This window comes from Rhinopithecus roxellana, chromosome 14 (assembly GCF_007565055.1).
Source record: "Rhinopithecus roxellana isolate Shanxi Qingling chromosome 14, ASM756505v1, whole genome shotgun sequence".
Classification (NCBI taxonomy): Eukaryota; Metazoa; Chordata; class Mammalia; order Primates; family Cercopithecidae; genus Rhinopithecus; species Rhinopithecus roxellana.
The window spans coordinates 77,718,237-77,741,103 of NC_044562.1; the positions used below are offsets into that span (position 1 = coordinate 77,718,237).

Below are 22,867 nucleotides of genomic sequence, written 5' to 3' on the forward strand. Positions count from 1 at the left end.
TGATTTCTTCTGTCTGAGTACCAGCTGTCTGGTTGTCCTTAACATATATGTGAGGGATCCAAAGAATATTCTATTTGGATTAGTATATCAGTAAGGTGTTTCTGTTTCAGTAGAAAGCTATATATATTGTCTTTAAAATGCCTTTCTGGGTTATCAGATTATTGGAGTCCTGTTCATCCCCTTGGAGCCATTTTGCAACTCTTTCTAAATTCCAACTGATAAATAGATATGTAAATTCTGTCCAGCCTGATAATGATTCTAACTGACTTCCTCCCCACTGCAGAAAACCAGTTTTATCTCCATTTGCAATTCATCCCAACATTCTTTTATTTCATATAAGCTATGCTATTTTGACTCTTCCTTTGAACTGATTATAACATCTGCCTAGTTCCCTCATAACATGTGAATAAAATAAATTCTTTTTAACACATTCATCTTTATTTCCGTATGCCAGTCATGATTTTATCTTCTTCTGAACATTTTTTTTTTAATAAGGGAAAGAAAGAAGTACAAAAATCTAGGCTATAGATCCAGGTTTGACACAAAGGTGCACACACAAATGGGCAAGTTTTGAGGTAGGAAGTCTTCATACCTGGGTAGACCTAATGCTACCAAGCAATCCTAAAAGGCATACCTAGTAGGCAACAAAAAAAAAAAAAAAAAAAAAAACTGCCACTTTTCTACTTACAATCTTTTTTTTTTTTTTTTTTTTTTTTTTTTTTTTTTGAGACGGAGTCTTGCTCTGCCGCCCAGGCTGGAGTGCAGTGGCCGGATCTCAGCTCACTGCAAGCCCCGCCTCCTGGGTTTACGCCATTCTCCTGCCTCAGCCTCCCAAGTAGCTGGGACTACAGGCGCCCGCCAAGTCGCCCGGCTAGTTTTTTGTATTTTTTAGTAGAGACGGGGTTTCACCGTGTCAGCCAGGATGGTCTCGATCTCCTGACCTAGTGATCCGCCCGTCTCGGCCTCCCAAAGTGCTGGGATTACAGGCTTGAGCCACCGCGCCCGGCCTTCTACTTACAATCTTTGAAGTGGAAAATACTCGTGGAATATGCTCATGTTGGACTTTACCAAGAAAGTCAAACTATTTCCCAAAGAGATTACACCAATTTATATCCTCACCACTAGAATAAGAGAGTCCCATTTCTCTCTAACTGTGACAATCTTGGAATTAACAGACTTTTTGGTTACTGCCAAAATAGGTATAACATGGTGTTGAATTGTGGTTTTAATTTGTATTTCCTTGATTAAATAGGCGGGGCTTTTCCTTTTGTTTTCAATGATGTTCTCTCACAATGAACAATGAATTTTATTTCTCTATTTTTTCCTCATGGTTACTCTTACTCCTGGAAACGAAAGGAGAAAGAAGAATCAGCATTTTAGATAAAAATTACATTAGTGTGGGATATTGCTTACATTTTTTATTGGCACCTCTGATTTTGATCATTCTGCTCCTGCATTTTTGCACTAGGGAAGGATTTGTATGATTTAAAGATGGCTTTGAAATCCTAACCTATAATGAATGAGCTCTGCCTTGATTCATCCCTCCAATTGAGTTTTACACTCAAAGGCATATGAAACATCTCCACCTGGCTCGGAGATTTGTACAACCCTAAGTCAATGTGAAAATTTATCTCAAGGCTAATTATACAGACTGGAACACTTTTTATTTCTCAAGACTAAATGAAGTCCTTCTTTTAGAATGGGTCATTCACTCTGTATAGTTTTAGGGCTTTGGTATAACCATGCTGTCACCATTCACCATTTTGTAAATCAAATTGGTTTTTCCTCTCTATTAAGTAAAACTTTACATAGGATCTACTGATGTATCAGGCATGGCCAGAAGTGCTGAATGATATGAGTAGGCAATGTACAAAATTTCCCTGCCCTCATGAAGCTTTATATTCTAGTAGGGAAGACAAACATAACAATATGAAGGACATCATTTTGGATAAGGATAAGAATAAAAAATCAGTGTGGGAGGGTCAGTGAGTATACTTTGGGGGTATATTTTGGAAGGCAGCCTTAAGCAACCAGGATAGTGATGAAACTCAAGCCATGTCACATGAGAAACTGATGAAGAGGCTGGGAATGTGGAGCTGAAAAATAAAAAGACTTAGCAGGGTCTCTTAAACAGTCATATGCAGACCACCTGCATCAGAATCACCTGCAGATTTAATGAAAGATGTGGATTCCTGGGCCACACTCCAGACATAGAATCAGAATCTCTGGGGCTGGGCCTTGGGAGTCTATATTTTAATAAACTCCTACAGTGATATTGAGTACTAAAGTTTGAGAACCACTGACTTAAGGGAACATGATAATTGACTGCCATCAAGTGGAGAAGGGAGATGATTTGTTCAGTAAAGCCCAGAGGGTAGAACTGGGGTAGATGCTTAGAAGCTTCTGAAGGATGGTTTCTTACGGTCAGGGTTATGAAGGACATGATGGTGATCAGATATCTCAACACATGGAATGGGCTACTTCAGGAACTAGGGAGTGATTTCGCAAACCCTGAATCTATTCAATGGGACGCTAGTTGATGAGGTCAAGAATGCTACTGACGAAAGCCTAGCCAGGTAGTTGGACTGAGCAACCCTTCAAGATTCCTTCTAACAAAGATTCTAGGTTGACTTCTCTCTTGGTTAAAGAGAATGGATTTTGTGATTTTTAAAATAGATATTTATCATTGATCCAATACTGCCACTGTGACAAATCTTCAGTTATTGTCTTATGTTTGGATAATAAGTTGGAAGCCTCTTAAAATATCCCTAGATAATCTATTAAGGACTTTAAAACCTCAACTATGATCTCTTTCACAGGATAGTTTCCCCAACATACACCTAGAACAGTGGCTGTCAGTGTAGTGTTCTCATCAGCAGCTGCAGCATGACCTGGAAACTTGTTAAAAATGCATTCTCTCTTCTCTCTCTCTCTCCCTCTCTCTTTCTCACTGAATCAGAAACTCTGGGGGTGAGGCCCACCAATCTGCATTTTAGCTAGCCCTCCAGGAGTTTCTGTTGTGTGAGAAGGCTGGAGAACCACTGACTTAGAGAAATAGAATCCCAGGGAAATTAAGTGACTTGTCTCCAGTGACTGAGTTTATTTATATAAAGAAACTGGCTCCCAAGTTTCTCCATCATCTTTTCTCTTTGTTAGGCTCAAATGACTTACGGAGTCTCTGGAGCACATCATTTTCTCTTGGAAAAGGTCAACTGCTCAGATTCTACCCTAAATAAATCCTCACACATGTTTAATATTTAGGATTGTTTATTGAGCACTGCTAGCAAACAATTGGAAACAATTTTGGTATCCACCAGTAGAGAAACAGCTAAATAAATATCATGAATTTCAGTGAGGGGGTTGAAAGGAATTTTTTAGAGCTATGGAACAACATGGTTTTTATCTCTAACACATATTAAGTAGAAAAGCAAGTTGCCAAATGGTATACAAAGTGTGATTCACAAGCTAAAAGTGCAAATTCCTCTTCCTCTAACTCTCTCTCTCTCTGTGTTTGTGGGTGTGTGCATGTGTTTGTTTGTGTGTGTGTGTGTGTGTGTGTGTGTCCTGAAAGGATAAAACTACTAAAGCTACTTTAGAGAGGGACCATCATTGGGCAGATGCTGGGAAATGGAATTAGGGATATGGAAAATAAATTTTAGCTTTATATGTAATACTTAAAAATTTCAGAGGAAAGGGTGCTCATACATTATTTTTACAATTAAAAAGTGACTTCAAACATTGGGTAAAAATTGTTATGGTTTTAATGTAATGGGCCCAAATCCTGGTCAAAGAATTGTGAATATACAAATTTGATCAATATTACTTGCATCTAAGTAGAAATGCCCCCAGTCATATGGCAAAGAAATAAACACTTTTCCCATTTTAAAATATTCCTAGAAGGACCCTCAATCTATATCAATGACCACCCAGACTGTCTACTCAGAGACCCAAAATACTAGACAATTATCTGAACAATTCAATCCATATAAATAATTTTCTCTTATGTAGATAATGGAGGTAGCAGAACTATTTTGGCTTGGATAATTTGATAATTACCCCCAATTGCCCATTTCCCCTTGTGTGTATAAAAATTCAGATTTAGTTTAAACTCTATCTTATATTTACCATAATCCCTGTTACTTTAATTTTTTCCCTTCATGTTTGGCCTTGAGTAAAGAGAGAGAACAGCTGGCCACCATCTGCTGCCTTAAAAAAAGCCATATATTCATTACATCCTTAGACTCCTAAATTTGGGCCTTGGGTTAAGAAATTGCACTAATCTGAGCTATTAGATTGAAAAGGTCCTGAAATTGTAGATTCCTTCTTTCTAATGCAGTATTACTATAAATAGCACTTAGCATACAACAGGTGCTTAATAAATGTTTCTGATACTGCTGCTGCTGCCTCCTCACAAACTTTGAGAGGCTCCTAAAGGGGAAAAATCACAACGACACTGGGAATTGGAAATTGAGGCTGGATTTGCTCAAATTAATTTGTAATAAAAGCTTAAGTTTAAACTGATTATTTACAATTAGAAAAATTATTAATGTATTTTTGTCTGATTGAACTCTACAGATTGATTTCACAGTGAATATTCAGATGTGTTCAACCATCTCTATTTATTTTGAGGATGGGCATTTCACACCCTGATTCCATCACGCACATACTCTCTATGTAACTTTGAGCTGGTTTCCTCATTTGTAAAACCAGAATAAATACCATCTATCCAGGGGACTACTACCAGTGTTAAGTGAGATGATATATGTAAAACCCTAGCATGAAGCCCACCACAAGTAGGTTCTCAATAAATGTCCATCTGTCTTCTTCCCTTTAAGAAAAATCTATTTTTCTCTTCCCCTACCCAAACGTGTGAAGAAACATAGTTAGCAATCTTTTCTCTAAGTCATCCCTAAACCATCGTGCTCAGGGGTAGGCAGATATTTACTATAAGCAGCTAGAGCATGCTATACCAATAATGGTTAAGAGGACAACTGCTCAGCTGACGGACTGGGTAGTGTTCTCCTGGAGCACCACGTTGGGAGGGATTCCAAGGCCACATCGAGGCTGTGAAGAAAACATGCCTTGACTGAAGAGCCGGGTCTGCGGCTAGGGCTGAAGAGTGAAGTTGTGCTCATACCCATGTATGTGCCATCCCCATGCCAGGAGGTTTCCTCACATTCTCCTTCCTCCTTTTCTCCTCTTCCCCCTTTTCTCCATGTTGTTATTTTCTTCATTCCTTTTTCTTTTTGCTGCTTCATTGTTATTATCTAACATAAGTTAGCCCCACTGATATGTGTTTTAAAGAATCTCCAAGCAAGGAGTTTTAATTCAGCCATTGATTTCCAGAGTAACCTGGGCAAGCAAATCCAAATGTCCAGATATTATTTAATGCCTTCATCATGTCTTTCCTCTTATTTTCCTTTATTATTTCTTCTTTCCTACAACTGAATTAATTCATGAGGTTGCTTATAACACAGAACATTTGGAAAATCAGGAAAGATAGCCTGGACTTATTATTCTGCCACCATTCAGTATTTTGGAGAACAGTGAGATCAATATTAATTCTTGCATCCACTTTTTCAAATCACCACTACAAATTCCTGGCTAAATCTGCAGAGCTATCAACTACAGAAATGATTTTTCTAATTGACTATGTGAAAAGCCACTGCCAGCAGCGTGGGCTCCATGAAAAAGGCAGGGCTTGAAAGAATTAGTTTTGGGATATTGTCCCAACTGCCTTAGGCAACTAAGAAAGGGTCCTCAGCCCACAATGCCAATTTGAACCCATCTTGCCCCATAAGAATGAGTAGAGGTGGTCACAGAAGTTCTCTTTAGCCTATAACATTCTGGAGAGACTGATATTGCCTATCCCTAGAGCTGCCTTGGGGAAGTGATTTCACCTCTATTGCCTCAGACTCTGTAAATTAGATCTGAAAATATAGATCTGTAAATGAGAAAGTTGGAACATGCCATCTCTTAGAGTCTTTCGGTGATATTGTAAAAGACATTTTAAGAAAGTTCTTTGTTTACTGCACTAACCAAGTGTATTAGTCTGCTTTCACGCTGCTGATAAAGACATACCAGAGACTGGGCAATTTACAAAAGAAAGAGGTTTAATTGAACTTACAGTTCCACATGGCTGGGGAGGCCTCACAATCATGGCAGAAGGCAAGGAGGAGCAAGTCACATCTTAAATGGATGGCGGCAGGCAAAGAGAGAGCTTGGGTCAAGCGCTGTGGCTCATGCCTATAATCCCAGCACTTTGGGAGGCCAAGGCAGGCAGATCACCAGAGGTCAGGAGTTCAAGATCAGCCTGGCCAAGGCGGTGAAACCCTGTCTCTACTAAAAATACAAAAATTAGTCGGGTGTGGTGGCACACGCCTGTAATCCCAGCTACTCAGGAGGCTGAGGCAGGAGAATCACTTGAATTTGGAGGGAAGAGGTTGCAGTGAGCAGAGATTGCTCCACTGCACTCCAGCCTGGGTGACAGAGTGAGACCCTGTCTCAAAAAAAAAAAAAAAAAAAAAAAAGAACTTGTGCAGGAAAACTCCCCTTTTAAAAACCATCAGATCTCCTGAGACTTATTCACTAGCAGGAGAACAGCAAGGGAAAGATCTGCCCCCATGATTCAATTACCTCCCACTGCATTCCTCCCACAACACATGGGAATTCAAGATGAGATCTGGGTGGGGACACAGCCAAACCATATCACCAAGGTTATAACACTGGTAATGTAAGGATTAAGAAGAGAAAAGAAGTCATTCAAGGTTTCACCTCCCTAATACTCTAATACATAAACTACCTAAAAGGTACCGACACGCACAGTTGGGAAGCAGGTAGCAACTCACCCTCTCAACTAAACAAAGAAAAGCAGATGGAAATGATAGTATGCAAGGACAGCAATGTTAAAGGCCCTCCCAGAGAAGCCACCAAGCCACTTCTGCCCCTAGAAGGTAGATGTGGAGACTTCACGCAAGCATGAAATATATTTTACTCACAATGTTCAAGCTGTCATCCTCCCTAACTATGTCTTAACAGGTTCCTTACACCACGTAAATTAATTTCCCTGGAATATTTTTCTTTACTTTTTTTTTTTTTTTTTTTTTGAGACGGAGTCTTGCTCTGTCGCCCAGGCTGGAGTGCGGTGGCCGGATCTCAGCTCACTGCAAGCTCCGCCTCCCGGGTTCACACCATTCTCCTGCCTCAGCCTCCCGAGTAGCTGGGACTACAGGCGCCGCCACCTCACCCGGCTAGTTTTTTGTATTTTTAGTAGAGACGGGGTTTCACTGTGTTAGCCAGGATGGTCTCGATCTCCTGACCTCGTGATCCACCCATCTCGGCCTCCCAAAGTGCTGGGATTACAGGCTTGAGCCACCGCACCCGGCCTTTTCTTTACTTTCTAAAAATTTTTAAATTTTTTTTTGAAAGAGTCTCACTCTGTCATCCAGGCTGGAGTGCAGTGGCACAACCACAGCTCACTGCAGCCTTGACCTCCGAGGCTCAAGCGATCCTCTCACCTCAGCCACCAATTAGCTAGGACCACAGGCGTGTGCCACCACACTCTGCTCATTTTTGTATTTTAGGGTTTTGCCATGTTGCCAAGGCAGGTCTCGAACTACTGGGCTCAAGTGATCCACCAACCTCGGCCTCCTAGGGTTACAGGCATGAGCAACTGCAGCTAGCAATTTCCAGGGTCTTGAGGATACTGTTCACTTTGCTGTGGATGTACTAGCTTACCTGGATGACACATTAAGATCTGTTTATATCAGACTCTCATCTATGTAGTTACAGGTGAAAAGAAAAGAAATCTAATGATGTCCTGGAGGATTTGTGTTTTCTTATTCCTTATGCACTGTTGTCTACCCAGAGAAAAAAGCAGAAGCTTTTACTCATTGAAAATTGAAGTTTGACATTCAGCCTGTCTCGAGATGTCTGGGTTCTTCTGTGCTGTTGATTTCTCTAAACACTATCTTGTGAATAGGCACTAACCTTAGGGCTTAATAAGGGAATATAGTGAACTATGTCCTCACAGGTGAACTTTCACAACGTTAACTGATATTCAGTTTACTTTGTGAGAGTTAAAGAATGTGTTGAAGGCTTAAAACTGCAAACACACTGTTGTGGGAAAAACTCTCAAATGATGTTTTTCCTCTGCTGTCACACCACAAAACACTCATCAACACTAAGACTTCCATGACCAAATGTGTGTGTTTTTCCCCACCACAAGCAAGCAGTTAATTCTGCAGCAGATACCAACTGGGCATCCTTCAAATCAATTTGGACATTGTCCACCTGGAGATAGTGTCAGATCCCACTGCTTGAGGGCTCAGTCCCCAAGACTAACCACTCCCCACCCCCCAATGCCAGTCACAAGTCTGGGCCTTTGAAACTTCTCACTGACCAGCTTCAAGTTGGGGTTCCCATGACACCCTCTTTGGGTTCAATTAATTTGCTGGAGCAACTCTCAGAACTTAGGGAAACACTTACATTTACGAGTTTATTATAAAGGATATTGCAAAGGATACAGATAAAGAGATGAGTAGGGCAGGTTACGGGGGAAAGGGTGCAGAGCTTCCATGTCTCACTTGGGCATGCCACCCTCCAGGAACTTCCATGTGTTCAACCATGCAGAATCCAAACCTCTTGGGTTATCACCGAAGCTTTATGACTTCAGCATTCCTTCCCCTACGATATATGATGGGACCCTCTCTGGGGAGGGTCTTAGGACCCACAATCAGAAAGGGGAAGATGAAAGTCTTACCTTGGGGCCCGTGAAAGGAGGGCAGAAGGATTCTGTTTCCTGAGGCCTGACACATCCAACATTGTAAACAAAAGACTGTAATAAGGGTTATGGGAATTACGAGCCAAGAACCATGCTGAAAACCTCTCTCTCTGCCTATAAATAAATATATATATGTGTATGGTATTATATATACACATACATATATGTATACATTATATAATATATACATAATGTACATATATGTATATATTAAACCTATGTATGTATATGTATATTAATATGTATACATACATATGTGTATATGTATATTAATATATACACATAATCTATATATGTGTGTATATATATTTAACATATGTATAATAGGTGTTATATATGTGTATATATAATACTTATATATTTATATAGTGTATATATAAAATCTATATATTCATATAAAAATATATATAAAATACACCTCTATTATATAGATATATGTAGATATAAAAAACATACACTATACGTAGATTTTAAAAATATATGTGTATATATATATATAACCTATATATTTATACATATATATGTATATTTTTGAGATGGAGTCTCGTTCTGTTGCCCAGCGTGGAGTGCAGTGGTGCGATCTTGGCTCACTGCAAGCTCCACCTCCTGGATTCACACCATTCTCCTGCCTCAGCTTCCCGAGTAGCTGGGACTACAGGAGCCTGCCACCACGCCTGGCTAATTTTTTTTTTTTTTGTATTTTTAGTAGAGACAGGGTTTCACCATGTTAGCCAGGATGGTCTCGATCTCCTGACCTTGTGATCCGCTCGCCTCAGCCTCCCAAAGTGCCGGGATTACAGGTATGAGCCACTGTACCCAGCCAAGCCTATATATTTATATATTTTAAATATATATACACACATCTATATAATAGATACATAATTATATATTATATATATTTATATTTTATATATAAATATATAGGTTTTATATACATACACACATATATATTTTTAAATTATTTTTTATTTTTTATTTTTTTGAGACAGAGTCTCACTCTGTTGCCCAGGCTGGAGTGCAGTGGCATGATCTTGGCTCACTGCAACCTCTGCCTCCTGGGTTCAAGTGATTCTCCTGCCTCAGACTCCCAAGTAGCTGAGATTACAGGCATGCGCCACCACATCCAGCTAATTTTCATAGTATTAGAGTAGAGACAGGGTTTTACCATGTTGGCCAGGCTAGTCTTGAACTCCTGACCCCAGATGATCCACCTGCCTCAGCCTCCCAAAGTGCTGGGATTACAGGCATGAGCCACCATGTCCAGCCATAATATATATTTGTATATAGGTTTTTAAAATATATATACACATATATGTAATAACACCTATGTTATATACATAGGTTTAATGTGTGTGTGTGTATATATATATATATACACATGCATACGTGTGTACATATATACCTATCTGTGGGCCAGGCATGGTGGCTCATGCTTGTAATCTTAACATTTTGGGAGGCCAAGGCAGGCAGATTACCTGAGGTCGGGAGTTCAAGATCAGCCTGGCCAACATGGTGAAACCCTGTCTCTACCAAAAATACAAAAAATTAGCTGGGTGTATTGGTGCTCGCCTGTAGTCCCAGTTACTCAGGGAGGCTGAGGCAGAACAATCACTTGAACCCGGGAGGTGGAGGTTGTAGTGAGCTGAGATCACACTACTGTATTCCAGCCTGGGCGACAGAGTGAGACTCCATCTAAAACAAAACAAAACAAACAAAAAAAAAAAAACAAAACTGTGTGTGTGTGTATATATATATAATATATATATATAATATATAATAACACCCCTCATATCTTCTCCAAGGCCATGGAATTAGAAGATTCTTAGGATCTCACCTGCTTCTAGTCAGGCACTTCTGCACTTTCTGACTCTTAAATGAGGTAGCAAGGAGTAAGAAATGAATGGATTGTAAGGAACTCAAAATATTTACTTAATATTCATTCAGCCCCTATTCTTTCTTTCTTTTTTTTTTTTTTTGAGGTAGAGTTTCACTCTTGTTGCCCAGGCTGGAGTGCAATGGCGCAATCTCGGCTCACTGCAACCTCCGCCTCCCGGGTTCAAGCAATTCTCCTGTCTCAGCCTCCCGAGTAGCTGGGATTTCAGGCATGCACCACCACACCCAGCTAATGTTGTATTTTTAGTAGAGACAGGGTTTCTCCATGTTGGTCAGGCTGGTCTCCAACTCCTGATCTCAGGTGATCCGCCTGTCTCGGCCTCCCAAAGTGCTGGGATTACAGGCATGAGCCACCGAGCCTGGCCTTTTCAGCCCCTATTCTTTCAATCACTCCCTCATTCAATTAATAAATATTAGATTTATTCTCTGAGAGAAACATGATTAACTGCCTCCCCCATTTCCACACTCACTTCTCCCTGGATAAATGAACACCACTTTTTTTCTGGGTGACAATGTGCCCCAGTCCTGTTCTCCACTTTCTAAACCTCTCCCCACAGCTAGGAATAGTCACGGGACCCAGGTCAGGTCAATGAGGTATATGTAAAATGGATTCTGAAAAAATTTTTTCTTTCCTGATAAAAAAGGTAGAGATGTGGCTGCCTTAGCCATTCATCCTGCTCCTTTTCTTCCTGCCTTAAATGTAGACATGATAGTTGGAGGGGCAGCAGCCATCTTGTGACTGTGACACTATAAGCCAACTCACACAGTAAAGATGGTCAAAAGGGATGAAAGAAGGCCAGAAGGTGTCCAGGTCTCTGATGACATCGTTGAACAGCTGAACTAATGCTAGAAACAGCTTACCTTTCAACTTCTTTTTTATGTGAGAAGAAATAAACAAACCTATTTGCCAGTGGTTCTCAACTTGGGTAAATCCCCCCTCCCCCTCCAGAAGACATTTGACAACATCTAGAGATACTTTTGATTGTCACAACTGCTGGGGGTGCAGGTGTTGATATCTAGCATGCAGAATCTAGAAAGACGCTACTAAACATCTTGTAAGTCACAGGACAGCTCACAACAAAGAATTATCTGGTCCAAAATGTCAACAACATAGAGGTTGAGAAACTCTGGCTTAAGCCACTAAGAATGTTTATTTGCTATTCATAGTCAAATGTATTCCTGATTAATAGACTCCTTCATTCAGGAAACACTGGACACACACCATGAGCCGGATACCATAATATATGAAGTGCTAGGGATACAAAAATGAGTAAGATCCACACCATCCCTGTAAAAGTTCACAGTCTTGTGGAGCAGACAGACATGTTAGGATAAAAATAAGACTATATGTTCTAATACACAGATATCAACACCCAGTTGTGGGAGCACAGAGGATGGAGCAACCGCTAGTTTGGCAGAGTCCAGGCAGGCTTCATAGAGAAGGTGCCTGGGCTGGGGATTGAAAGGTGAAGAGAAGACTGCCAGATGAAGAGGCTTTCCATCAGTGAAGAGAAGGCACAAAGGCTGACCATCATGCATAGGACTGGAGGGCCTGGTGGGGAAAAATGAGAATAGTCAGTTGAGACCAGTTATGGAAAGCTTTGTGTTCTGCGGTAGGCAGGCCTAGGCAAACCTACCCTCAGAGGTCCGAGGAAGCTGAGAGGCCAAAGAAAGAGGCTGACATATCCAGTTCCTTAGAAAGAAAGAAACATTTAATAGAGATTTATGAACAGAAGCCATGTCTGTGTCTAGGATGGCATTGGGACAAAATGGAGGATCCCTGGGCCATTAACCCCCTAACCCAGTGCTTATATACCATAGGAAAATGATATGAACAGGAGACAGGGAAACACTTGGTAGAAGAGTTTGGTTCCCTGGCAAAGGTCCCATCCTCAAGTCTGGATATCCCTGGCCCTAAACAAGGACAGGTATTCCTGTTTTTGCACCCAAAAAATTGCCTTTGGGCCCACTACATCCCCTATTCTGTACACATGTAAATCATGAACCCCAGGCTCCAGAGCAGACAAGGAGACAAGCAGACCATGGCAGAACAGCATGGCAGAGAAAGAGAGATAGAAGGAGCATCTAAAGGCCAAGAGGAGTTCTGCTAGGGGCAGTTGGAGAGGAGTCTGGCCACTGGACAGCCAAACTCCAGGGGAAGATCATCTTCCCATTCCATCCCCCTTCCAGCTCCCCATCCATCCCACTGAGAGCCACTTCCACTACTCAATAAAACCCCTGCATTCATCCTTCAAGTCCATGTATGACCTGATTCTTCTGGGACGTGGGACAAGAGCTCAGGATACAGAAAGCTATCACACTGGCCTACTGCCCCTGGGAAAAGGCAGAGGGTCCACTGAGCTGGTTAACACTTAAGCCATCTGCAGACAGCAAAGCTGAAAAAGTGCACTATAACATGCCCACTTGGGCTTTGGGAGTTGCAGACACCCCACCCCTAGACACTACTTGGGGATTGGGGCTGGAACCCAAAGCACTTGCCCCAGTTCCTGCACTTGTCCATCCACATGCTCCCCCTCCCACAGGTGGTTTGAGCAGTGGTGACTGAACAGATGAGCCACACCCTTGTTGCATATCCTGTGAGGGGGTCAGGGAACTCTCCTGTTTCAAAAGCAATGTGTAGGACAATCAAAGTGAGCCTCTCAGGGAAAAGCAAGAATGCTATGTAAATCTGTCTCAGGGCAAGATTTATGGTCAAGGTTGTTCTGACCTAAGGGCAGGATTTCTGGTAAGTAGATGCTCTTGCAGAAGAAACAGTAGATGAAATAAAAATCTTAAAGGCATTACTGGAACTGGGGTTAATCGAAAGTTAACATGGCAGGTTAACGTCCAAGATGGAATTGCTTTGGCCTCCTCACTTTGCTGAGCTAAAGGCTTTAGACCTTATGCTACAGACAACGAATAAGAGGCACAGAAGTTTTTGAGAGTGACATGATCACCTTGATATTTTTATAAATGTAACTCTGGTGGCAGTATAAAGGATCATGTAAGGTAAACAGAGACTAGAGTTAGTAAGGCACAAAGTGTAAGCAAAAATTCAGCTGAAAGATTAAGATTAGTATTCTGAAAGTATGGCAGGAAATAGTCAAAAGAAGAGAATAAGCTGGATGTGGTGGCTCACACCTGTAATCCTAGCACTTCGGGAGGCCAAGGTGGGAGGATAGATATCTTGAGCCCAGGAGTTTGAGACCAGCTTAGGCAACATAATGAGATCTTGTCTCTACAAAAAAATTTAAAAATTAGCCAGGCATGGTGGTTTGCACACGTCGTCTCGGGTTGTTTGTAGGCTGAGGCAGGAGAATTGCTTGAGCTCTGGAGTTCAGAGCTGCAGTGAACCATGATCATGCCACTGCACTCCAGCCTAGGCAATGGAGCAGGGTCCTATCTCAAACAAACAAAACACAAATAGAGGCTAGAAGAAGAGACCCTGAGAAAGGGAAGTGACATAATGACATCCAGCACTTCTAGACTGGGTCCTAGGTGGGACAAGAACATCATGGGTGAGAAAGTCAGGGAACTGTGGCAAATGCAAGAAGATGAATTCAAACTGGGCCAGAATAGACTGGGTTTTCTCTGATCCCTTAGTGAAGTGGAGATGGAAACTTTTAAATAACCCGCAGTATGCTATGTGAAGTCATATTTGAACAAAACAAACAAGATAACCATCCTTAAGTGAAAACAACAGTAACTATATATATTCAGTTCTTATTCCAAAGTTAACATTCAGCTATGGTCAACAAAAATTTTGTTCCTACAAAATTCTAAATTAAAGGGCTCCTATAGGTAGGTAGATACCTGGGCTAAGGTGAACTTTTCTGAACTGTTGTCATTTATTCTAGGACACAGAATAGTTAAAACTAAGGGCAATGGATGACTATTGTTTTAGCCTATCCATCCCTCTCTCTCCTTCCTTTAACAGAGTCCTTTAGGCCATGGTTCAAGTGGGACTGACTCCATCCCTGGCAGTTGACCCAAGACCCTGCCAATCATACCCCTGGGCACAGTAATTGGCTCAAGGGTGGGCATGTGATCCAGACTCAGACAATCAGAGTTCCTTGCATAAGAACTTGTAGAAACTCTCTTGCTGCTAATGTTGCTAAGCCTACAGAATGCTTTCTATAGGAGCATCCAGAGACCATCTTTGCCAACATGTAAGGAGAGCTAACCTGGCTCCTTATCATAAACTCAAAAGAGGGAAAAAGAAAACTGATACAAGGAAAAAGACGCTGGCTTGGTAAAACTGTTTGATTGCCTGGATCTGGACATGTCTTTGAACTTCCTAGTTTTATAAGCCAATATATCATCCCCTTTTAATTGTTGCTTCAACTAGTTTGAGTTTCAGTTACTTGTTATTGAGAGGTTCCTGACTAACATACCAAGTAACCAGCCTGCTTTCACAGAACGGTGCTTTCATAAAATGTATGTATGCTGTGTTAGGAAGCTCCAAGTGGTTTCTTTTTTTTCTGGATTATGAGCTGAGAGGTGGGGAGATGCAAGAGAAGAAGTTGGAAAAGGAAAGAGTCTTCCTTGTCCTATTAAGCTTATCTCTTTGGATTTCGAAAAAAAAATCATTTTTTGTTATAGAGAGAAAGGAGGCAAATTTGTTTAAAGTTAGCCTTTCAATGTATTAACCTCTAATAATAGCATTATCAAACTGGGTTAGAGCCTTATTTTAAATCAACTTTTTTTAGGTTTCTTACCTTTTATTGATAAAGAGCTACTATGACTTACCTGAAATCTTACATTCTATCAATCTAGGTTGTACATTACAGTACAAGTAAAACTTAACCTCAGCAAAGCCAGTTCTAGATATCTGTCATATATTTCAAAGAGCAAGGATCAAAGGGTGAGTCAAGGGATGAAAAAAGAAAATAGTGATGAAAAAGAAGTGGTAAGAGTTTGATTCAACTCAACAAATATTTATTAAACACTGGATTTGTGCCAGGCACTGCATTGGACAATACAGACATAAAGTGAGCTGAAGGTCAGGCATGGTGGCTCACACCTATAATCCCAGCAGTTTGTGAGGCTGAGGCAGGTAGACTGCTTGAGCTCAGGAGTTCAAAACCAGCCTGGGCAACATGGTGAGACCCCATAGCTACTAAAAATACAAAAAATAAGCCAGGCGTGGTGGTGCACGCCTGTGGCCCAGCTACTTGGGAGGCTAAGGTGGGAGGATCACTTGAACCCAGGGGGTAGAGGTTGCAGTGAGCCAACATTGTGCCACTGCATTCCAGCCTGGGCGACAGAGTGAGACCCTGTGTCACTATATATATATATATATTATATATATATATATGGAGTGAGCTGAAAAATATTCCTGCCTCCCAGCGGGTTAAGGTTGAGATGAGAGGTAGATAATTGCTCTACAATGTAGTAAGTGCTACCAAAGAAGCTTATCAAAAGAGATCCTAACCCAGCCTGGGGAAGTCAAGGAGGGTATCACAGAAAAGTTAATGCCTGGTCAAAGGCCTAAGGAATGAGCAGGAATTGGCTTGGCTAAGACAACCGACTGAGGGCTTGGAGAAGGGAGATTTAGTCGACATAGCCTGAGCAAAGCACAAAAGACTAGAACAACCTGGGGTGGTTAGGGAACACCAAGTAATTCAGTTTTGGCTAGAGTGTGATCTGAGATGTGGGCAATGAAAGAAGAGACTAGGAAAGTAAGCAGGGGCCAAATCAGGTGGACTCCCCTACACCAGGCCAGAGCACTGCAGCTCACCCCATAGGGGCCTGGATGGTCATTTTAATCAAGGAAACAATATGCTCAGATAGGAATTTTACAAATTCTATTCTACTCTCTCTTTGGAGAATGAAATAAGCAGGAAGTCCACTTAGAAAACTGGCAAGAGGGTGAGCAAAAAAGTTTTAAAAGGTCCAGAAAAGATATAGAGAAAAGAATAGAGAGTCCAGAAATAAACCCTTAAATTCATGGTCCAGTGATTTTCTTTTTTTTTTTTGTTTTGAGACGGAGTCTCGCTCTGTCGCCCGGGCTGGAGTGCAGTGGCGGGATATCAGCTCACTGGAAGCTCCACCTCCCGGGTTCACGCCATTCTCCTGCCTCAGCCTCCCGAGTAGCTGGGACTACAGGCGCCCGCCACCGCGCCCGGCTAGTTTTTTGTATTTTTTAGTAGAGACGGGGTTTCACCGTGTTAGCCAGGATGGTCTCGATCTCCTGACCTCGTGATCCGCCCGTCTCGGCCTCCCAAAGTGCTGGGATTACAGGCTTGAGACATGGCGCCCGGCCAGTCCAGTGATTTTCGACAAGAATCCAAGGACAATTTAATGGAGGGAAATAACAGTATTTTTGACAGAATGGTGTTGAAACTGCTGGATATCCACATACAAAAGAATGAAGTTAGACTTCTACTTCACACCATACAAAAAATTAAATCCAAATGGACCATAGAGCTAAAATATAAGAGCTAAAGCTACAAAACTCCTAGAAAAATAATAGGAGTAAATCTTTGTCACATTGGATTAGGTGATAGCTTCTTAGACAGAATACCAAAAGTATGAGCAACAAAATAAAACATTACATAAATTGAACTTCATCAAAATTTAAAAATTTTGTGCTCCAAAGCACACCATCAAGAAGACAACCCAGGCCAGGCGCAGTGGGTCACTCCTGTAATCCCAGCACTTTGGGAGGCCGAGGTGGGCGGATGACATGAGGTCAGGTGGTCAGGAGTTCAAGACCAGCCTGGCCAACATGGTGAAACCCTATCTCTACTAAAAATACAAAAATTAGCAGGGCATGGTGGCAGATGCCTGTAATTCCAGCTACTCCGGAGGCTGAGGCATGAGATTGCTTGAACCCAGGAGGCAGAGGTTGGATGAGCTGAGACTATGCCAGTGCACTCCAGCCTGGGTGACAGAGCGAGACTCCATCTCAAAAAAAAAAAAGAAGGCAACCCATAGAGTGAGAAAATATCAAAGTGACCAGTAGCTCATTAAAAAAAAAGAGAAAGAGAAAATATTTGCAAATTATCTATCTGATAAGGGACCAATATTTGGAATACATGAACATCAACAACATAAAGTGGGCAAAGGATTTGAATAAACATTTCTCCAAAGAAGATATACACATAACCAAGAAACACAGAAAAGCTGCTCAACATCATTAGTCATTAGAGAAACACAAATCAAAACTACAATGAGATGCCACTTCACATCAACTAGAATGACTAAAATAAAAAAGACAAAATAATAAATGTCGAGGAGGATATGGAAAAATTGGGACTCTCATAACACTGGTGATGGTAATTTAAATTGTGCAGCCACTTGGAACAGAGGGTTGCCATATGACCAAGAAATGTTACTCATAGGTATATACCCAAAAGAAGTGAAAACATATGCCCACTTTAAAAGTTATACATGAATATTCATAGCAGCATTATTCATAACAACCAAAAAGTGGAAACAATGCAAAAGTTCATCTGCTGATAAATGAGGAAGCAAAATGTAATATATTCATACAATGGGATATTATTCACCTATAAAAAAATAAAATACTGGTACATAGTACCAGTATTTACTTCATCCAACACTGAAAACATGCTAAGTGAAAGAAGCCAGACACAAAAGGCCATGTTGTACAATCCCATTTACATGAAATGTCAATAATAGGCAAATCCATACAGATGGAAGTTAGATTATCCCCCTTGGTTGCCTAAGTCTGGTGGGACTGAGGAGAAAGGGGAGAATGGCTAATGAGTTTGGAGTTTCTTTTTAGGTAATGAAATGTTCTATGATAAGATGGTGGTGATGTTTATACAACTCTGTGACTAAAAAGCATTGAATCGTATACTTCCTTTTTCTTTTTTTTTTTTTTTTTGAGATGGAGTTTCACTCTTGTTGCTCAGGCTGGAGGGCAATGGCACGATCTCGGCTCTCGGCAACCTTCGCCTCCTGGGTTCAAGTGATTCTCCCGCCTCAGCCTCCGGAGTAGCTGGGATGTACCACCACAGTACAGGCATGCACCACCACACTCAGCTAATTTTGTATTTTTAGTAGAGACAGGGTTTCTCCATGTTGGTCAGGCTGGTCTCAAACGCCCAACCTCAGGTGATCTGCCCACCTCGGTCTCCCAAAATGCTGGGATAACAGGTGTGAACCACTGCGCCTGGCCGAACTGTATACTTCCAAAAGATGACTTTTATCATATGTGAATTATATCTAAATTGAGCTGTTAATAATAAGAACAAAAGGCCTGGACTAAAGCTATGGAAGAAGGGATGAGAGATTCCCAAGGGGACGTTTTTGAGAAACTTTAGCAGGTAGTCAGCTGGAGGACCTGGTGATGGATTATTTAAAGAAAGTGAGAAGTCAAAGGTGACTCCTAGTTTCTGGAAGAGAGAGAGTAGAAGAATAGAAAGGAGAATGAAATGAAAGAGATACTAAGGCACCATGGTTCTCCACACCATCATGAGAAGAAATGGAAGATGTCAATGAAAGAAAAAAGGGAAGAATTTCATTTTGTTCAATGGTTAACAACTGTCATGAATCACAGCCTGGTAGATGCAGGTCTCTCATCCAGTGAGCTCGATTGGGAAGGCAAAAATCCCTGGAACACTTAGAAACTAAGTAAGCCCCGGGCATCTGCAAGTAATCCTTGAAAATCTTTAGAATGTGGGCTTTGTATATTCCTGCCTTCTTGTCCTGCAGATGAGGAAACATCTTTTAAAGAATGTTGGGTTACCTTCCAGATGTTATATACCAGAGGAGACGAGAATTCAGGTCTCCTTACTAAACTGCGTTATTTACTATAATACCTTCATAAATAAACAATTAGACTTAGCCCTATTCTTTATTTTTTTTGAGACAAAGTCTCACCCTGTCGCCCAGGCTGGAGTGCAGTGGCACAATCCTGGCTCACTGTAACCCCCGCTTCCTGGGTTCAAGCGATTTTCCTGTCTCAGCCTCCTAAGTAGCTGGCATTACTGGCATGCACCACCACAGCTGGCTAATTTTTGTATTTTTAGTAGAGATGGGGTTTCACCATGTTGGCCAGGCTGGTCTCAAACTCCTAACCTCAGGTGATCTGCCTGCTTTGGCCTCCCAAAGTGCTGGGGTTACAGGTGTGAGCCACCGCGCCGAGCCTGACTCAGCCCTATTTTTTAGACATTTGCCAGAACACATCCCAATACATGCAGTTATGTGTTTGCCCGCTGTAGACCTTCTGAGAGACTATGCATCGCAATCCATTGACCATAAAAACAATAAATGCTTAGATTGGTTTTCTATGATGTCCCTCAACAATGAGGCTCCAGCATTTCCAGGTGGCCTTTTTCATGCCTAGTCAAGAACATAAAGACTTACATTTCACCTGGCCTTATTGATGAGAGGATGTTGGGGACACCCTCTTCATCAAAGGCTCTATGAGTAGGAGATAAGGAAGCGCACTTCCAAGTCATTTTGCCAGAAAGCTCAAAGAGAATAGGGGCAAGAAAGTATTTTAGGTTTGGCCAAGCCTGCAGACTTGGGTAATGTGGGGACTGGGGAAGTCTTTCCCCTTTCTGGAACCCAACAACATGATCCCAAGAATACCACCAGGTGTATACTCGGTGTTTCAGTCCTGAATGCCGGAAAATACAAAAGTATAGAGTAACATTAAATGAGTTTTTATCTTTTATTTACCTCCATTTAATAAACCTTGAATGGCTCTGTTTCCTGTCTTTGATGGTCCTGTCTGCATATTTCCTGCTAAGAGTTTACAAAACAGCACTCTTGAACAGGAAGATAAGAAGTGTACCTATTTGTCGAATAACATCAAGGGAGAAAACTGCTAACTCATCCATTTTGTTAAGTTGTTCAAAAGGCTCAAAATACCAATTAACTTGCTGGCTCAGAAATCTTTGATATCCTTAGATTTACTGGCATTTTGAAACTCCTGTTCATACTTGCCTAATGACTTTCTGATTATGAACAAAGAAGTGCCAATCTGTTCAGCATTTGACCTGTTTTCTTAAATATTTTTATGTATTCAAACATTGTTACAAAAAATACTTGACTAGTCAAATTCATGTGCTAGTTTTTTTCTTGTTCCACCTCTAAATTTAAGTGGAAAAAAGAAGCTCAAAGACACTTAAAAAAAGAAAAAAAAAAAAGCCCTTTCGTTCTTATTTTAATTTAAAAGCTCTCATTGCAAGGAACTTTTTTTTACGCCTTATCTTTTCCATGGAATTTAGCAGAGTTTGGGAGACTTGATCAAGCAAGCTACCTTATTTAGGACCCATCCTCTCCTGAGAAAAAGCTGGAAAAAATGACCTTGGGCACATGTTTCAGAGTGGAGGTAAAAAGACACTAAAGATGGCTTAAGGAGTGAGGCAGATTCTACAATGTATTTTTTTTTTTTTTTTTTTTTCTTGATTGCCTTGTCTTTGTCAGGCATACAACAGATTTCAATATTCCTCTCCAGGCATCCTCAGACAGCAGTGCTTCTCAGAGGTGTTTTTTTTGTTATTGTTTTCCTTATTTCTTCACAGAAAATTCTACTTGTAATCACATTCATACATAATGTCTATGGCAGTTGTTCAGAAAAGAGCAGCATTTCATTCTTAGACAAAGACACTTCTGGGTTAAGAAAGTGCCATGCAATTTTTTTCAATAAATATTGATTGAATGGACTGAACTGAAGAGATTAAAAGCATGGATGCTGAAACCAGACTGCCTGGGTTCAAATCCTGGCTCTACATTGACCAGCATGAGACCATGGGAAAATCACTTACTTTCTTTTGATACCCAAGTTTTCTCACCTTTATGTTTTGTAAAATGGGGATAATAATACAGTCTAGCTTATAGAATTTTTCTATGGATCAAATGAGATAACACATTTTAAATAGTCCCCTAAAATGTCCTGTACTCTTAGGATACTTTAGGTGCTATATAAATGTTAATTATTATATTATATCACGCCAGAACCTGGAAGAAGAACTGGTGCTTGGGTGCATTCCAATCCACCAGAATCTGGGCCCACTTATGGAGGGATACTTTCATCATAACAACAAAACACCTGGAGAACTTGAGACCTAAGGATTTATAACATATAAATGTATATGGACATTTAAAATAATGTGATCAGAAGGAAGCTTAACATGACTGCTGGATCACTGCAGTTTAGTGGAAGCACAATAAAAATTCAACATTCAAATAACTAAATGGTAGCTGGCAACTAGCCAATTACATACTTGGAGGAGAGTGGGCAGGAGGAACAATCTTAGGAAACAGGAATGGCCAGAGTAGAGCTACATTTACAAGAATGCATTCCCAAAGGTGACAGTCTGACCTTTTCACAAATTCTTCAAAGAGGATGCGGTGGGAATAGCCCTGGCGGCGGATGCTGACTGTCTCCAGAATCCCTGTGGAGCGGAGCTGGGCCAGCACCCTCTCTCGGGAGAACTGCAGGGCCTCTCGGTCATCATTGGGTTTAATGCAGCGCACAAAGTGGGGCTGTCCAACCACCATTTTGGAGAGCAGGTCCATCAGAGAATACTACCAGGGAGAAAAATGCACAAGGAACGAGGTTACCACCAATGCAATGGATAATTACAACACAGGCCTGCAGAAGCCTCTAGAGCAGTTTGAGGCTCACAGACCTTTTAGAGGCAGAACATGAAATCAGCAATAGGAGATAATAATATAAGTTCTACTTATAGCCATCTGCAGATTCAAAAACATTCTTTAAACATCACCTAGTGCCAGGCAATATCCCATATGGCAGAAACTTAGCTAAGAACATGCTCTAGGCTATCCTGTAATTCCACTGCCAGAACTAGAATGCTTGTCGCTGGTATTCCCAGGTGACATTCCACAATCTGTATCTGTAATTTAAAACGTCCAGCATTTCAGGAAGGGGCAAATTGCTTCTTCAGCCTAAGAACCACCAGATAGTCTAAGCAAATCCTACTGATACGATTGGTAATAAGGTAGTGGGACAGAAAAGAAAAATACAAAAACAAGGCAAAGAAAATAAGAGAAGTATTCAAAATGAAGGTTATGGTGACTATCAACTAACATACATCAAGCAGCTGGTACAGGGCTCTCATAGCAAGAGGGGAGGAAGGACATGGAAAAATCAGAGGGGTGCTTGTGAAGGGGGCGACCTCAGTTGTTTCTGAGGGGCATCCACTGCTGGAGCTCTTCTGGGCACACCTTCAGGGGCTATTATAAGCC

The 22,867-nt window shown here is 41.1% G+C and overlaps 1 protein-coding gene across 1 annotated transcript in view; it reads right to left on the minus strand.

Annotated features, from left to right (window-relative positions):
* MYO3B (myosin IIIB) overlaps window positions 1-22,867 on the minus strand; it is a 502,779-nt gene that overhangs the window by 179,497 nt on the left and 300,415 nt on the right. The window contains exon 25 of the mRNA XM_010377618.2: window positions 21,981-22,186. Coding sequence (XP_010375920.2) covers window positions 21,981-22,186 — 206 coding nt within the window. The remainder of the gene's footprint in view (window positions 1-21,980; window positions 22,187-22,867) is intronic.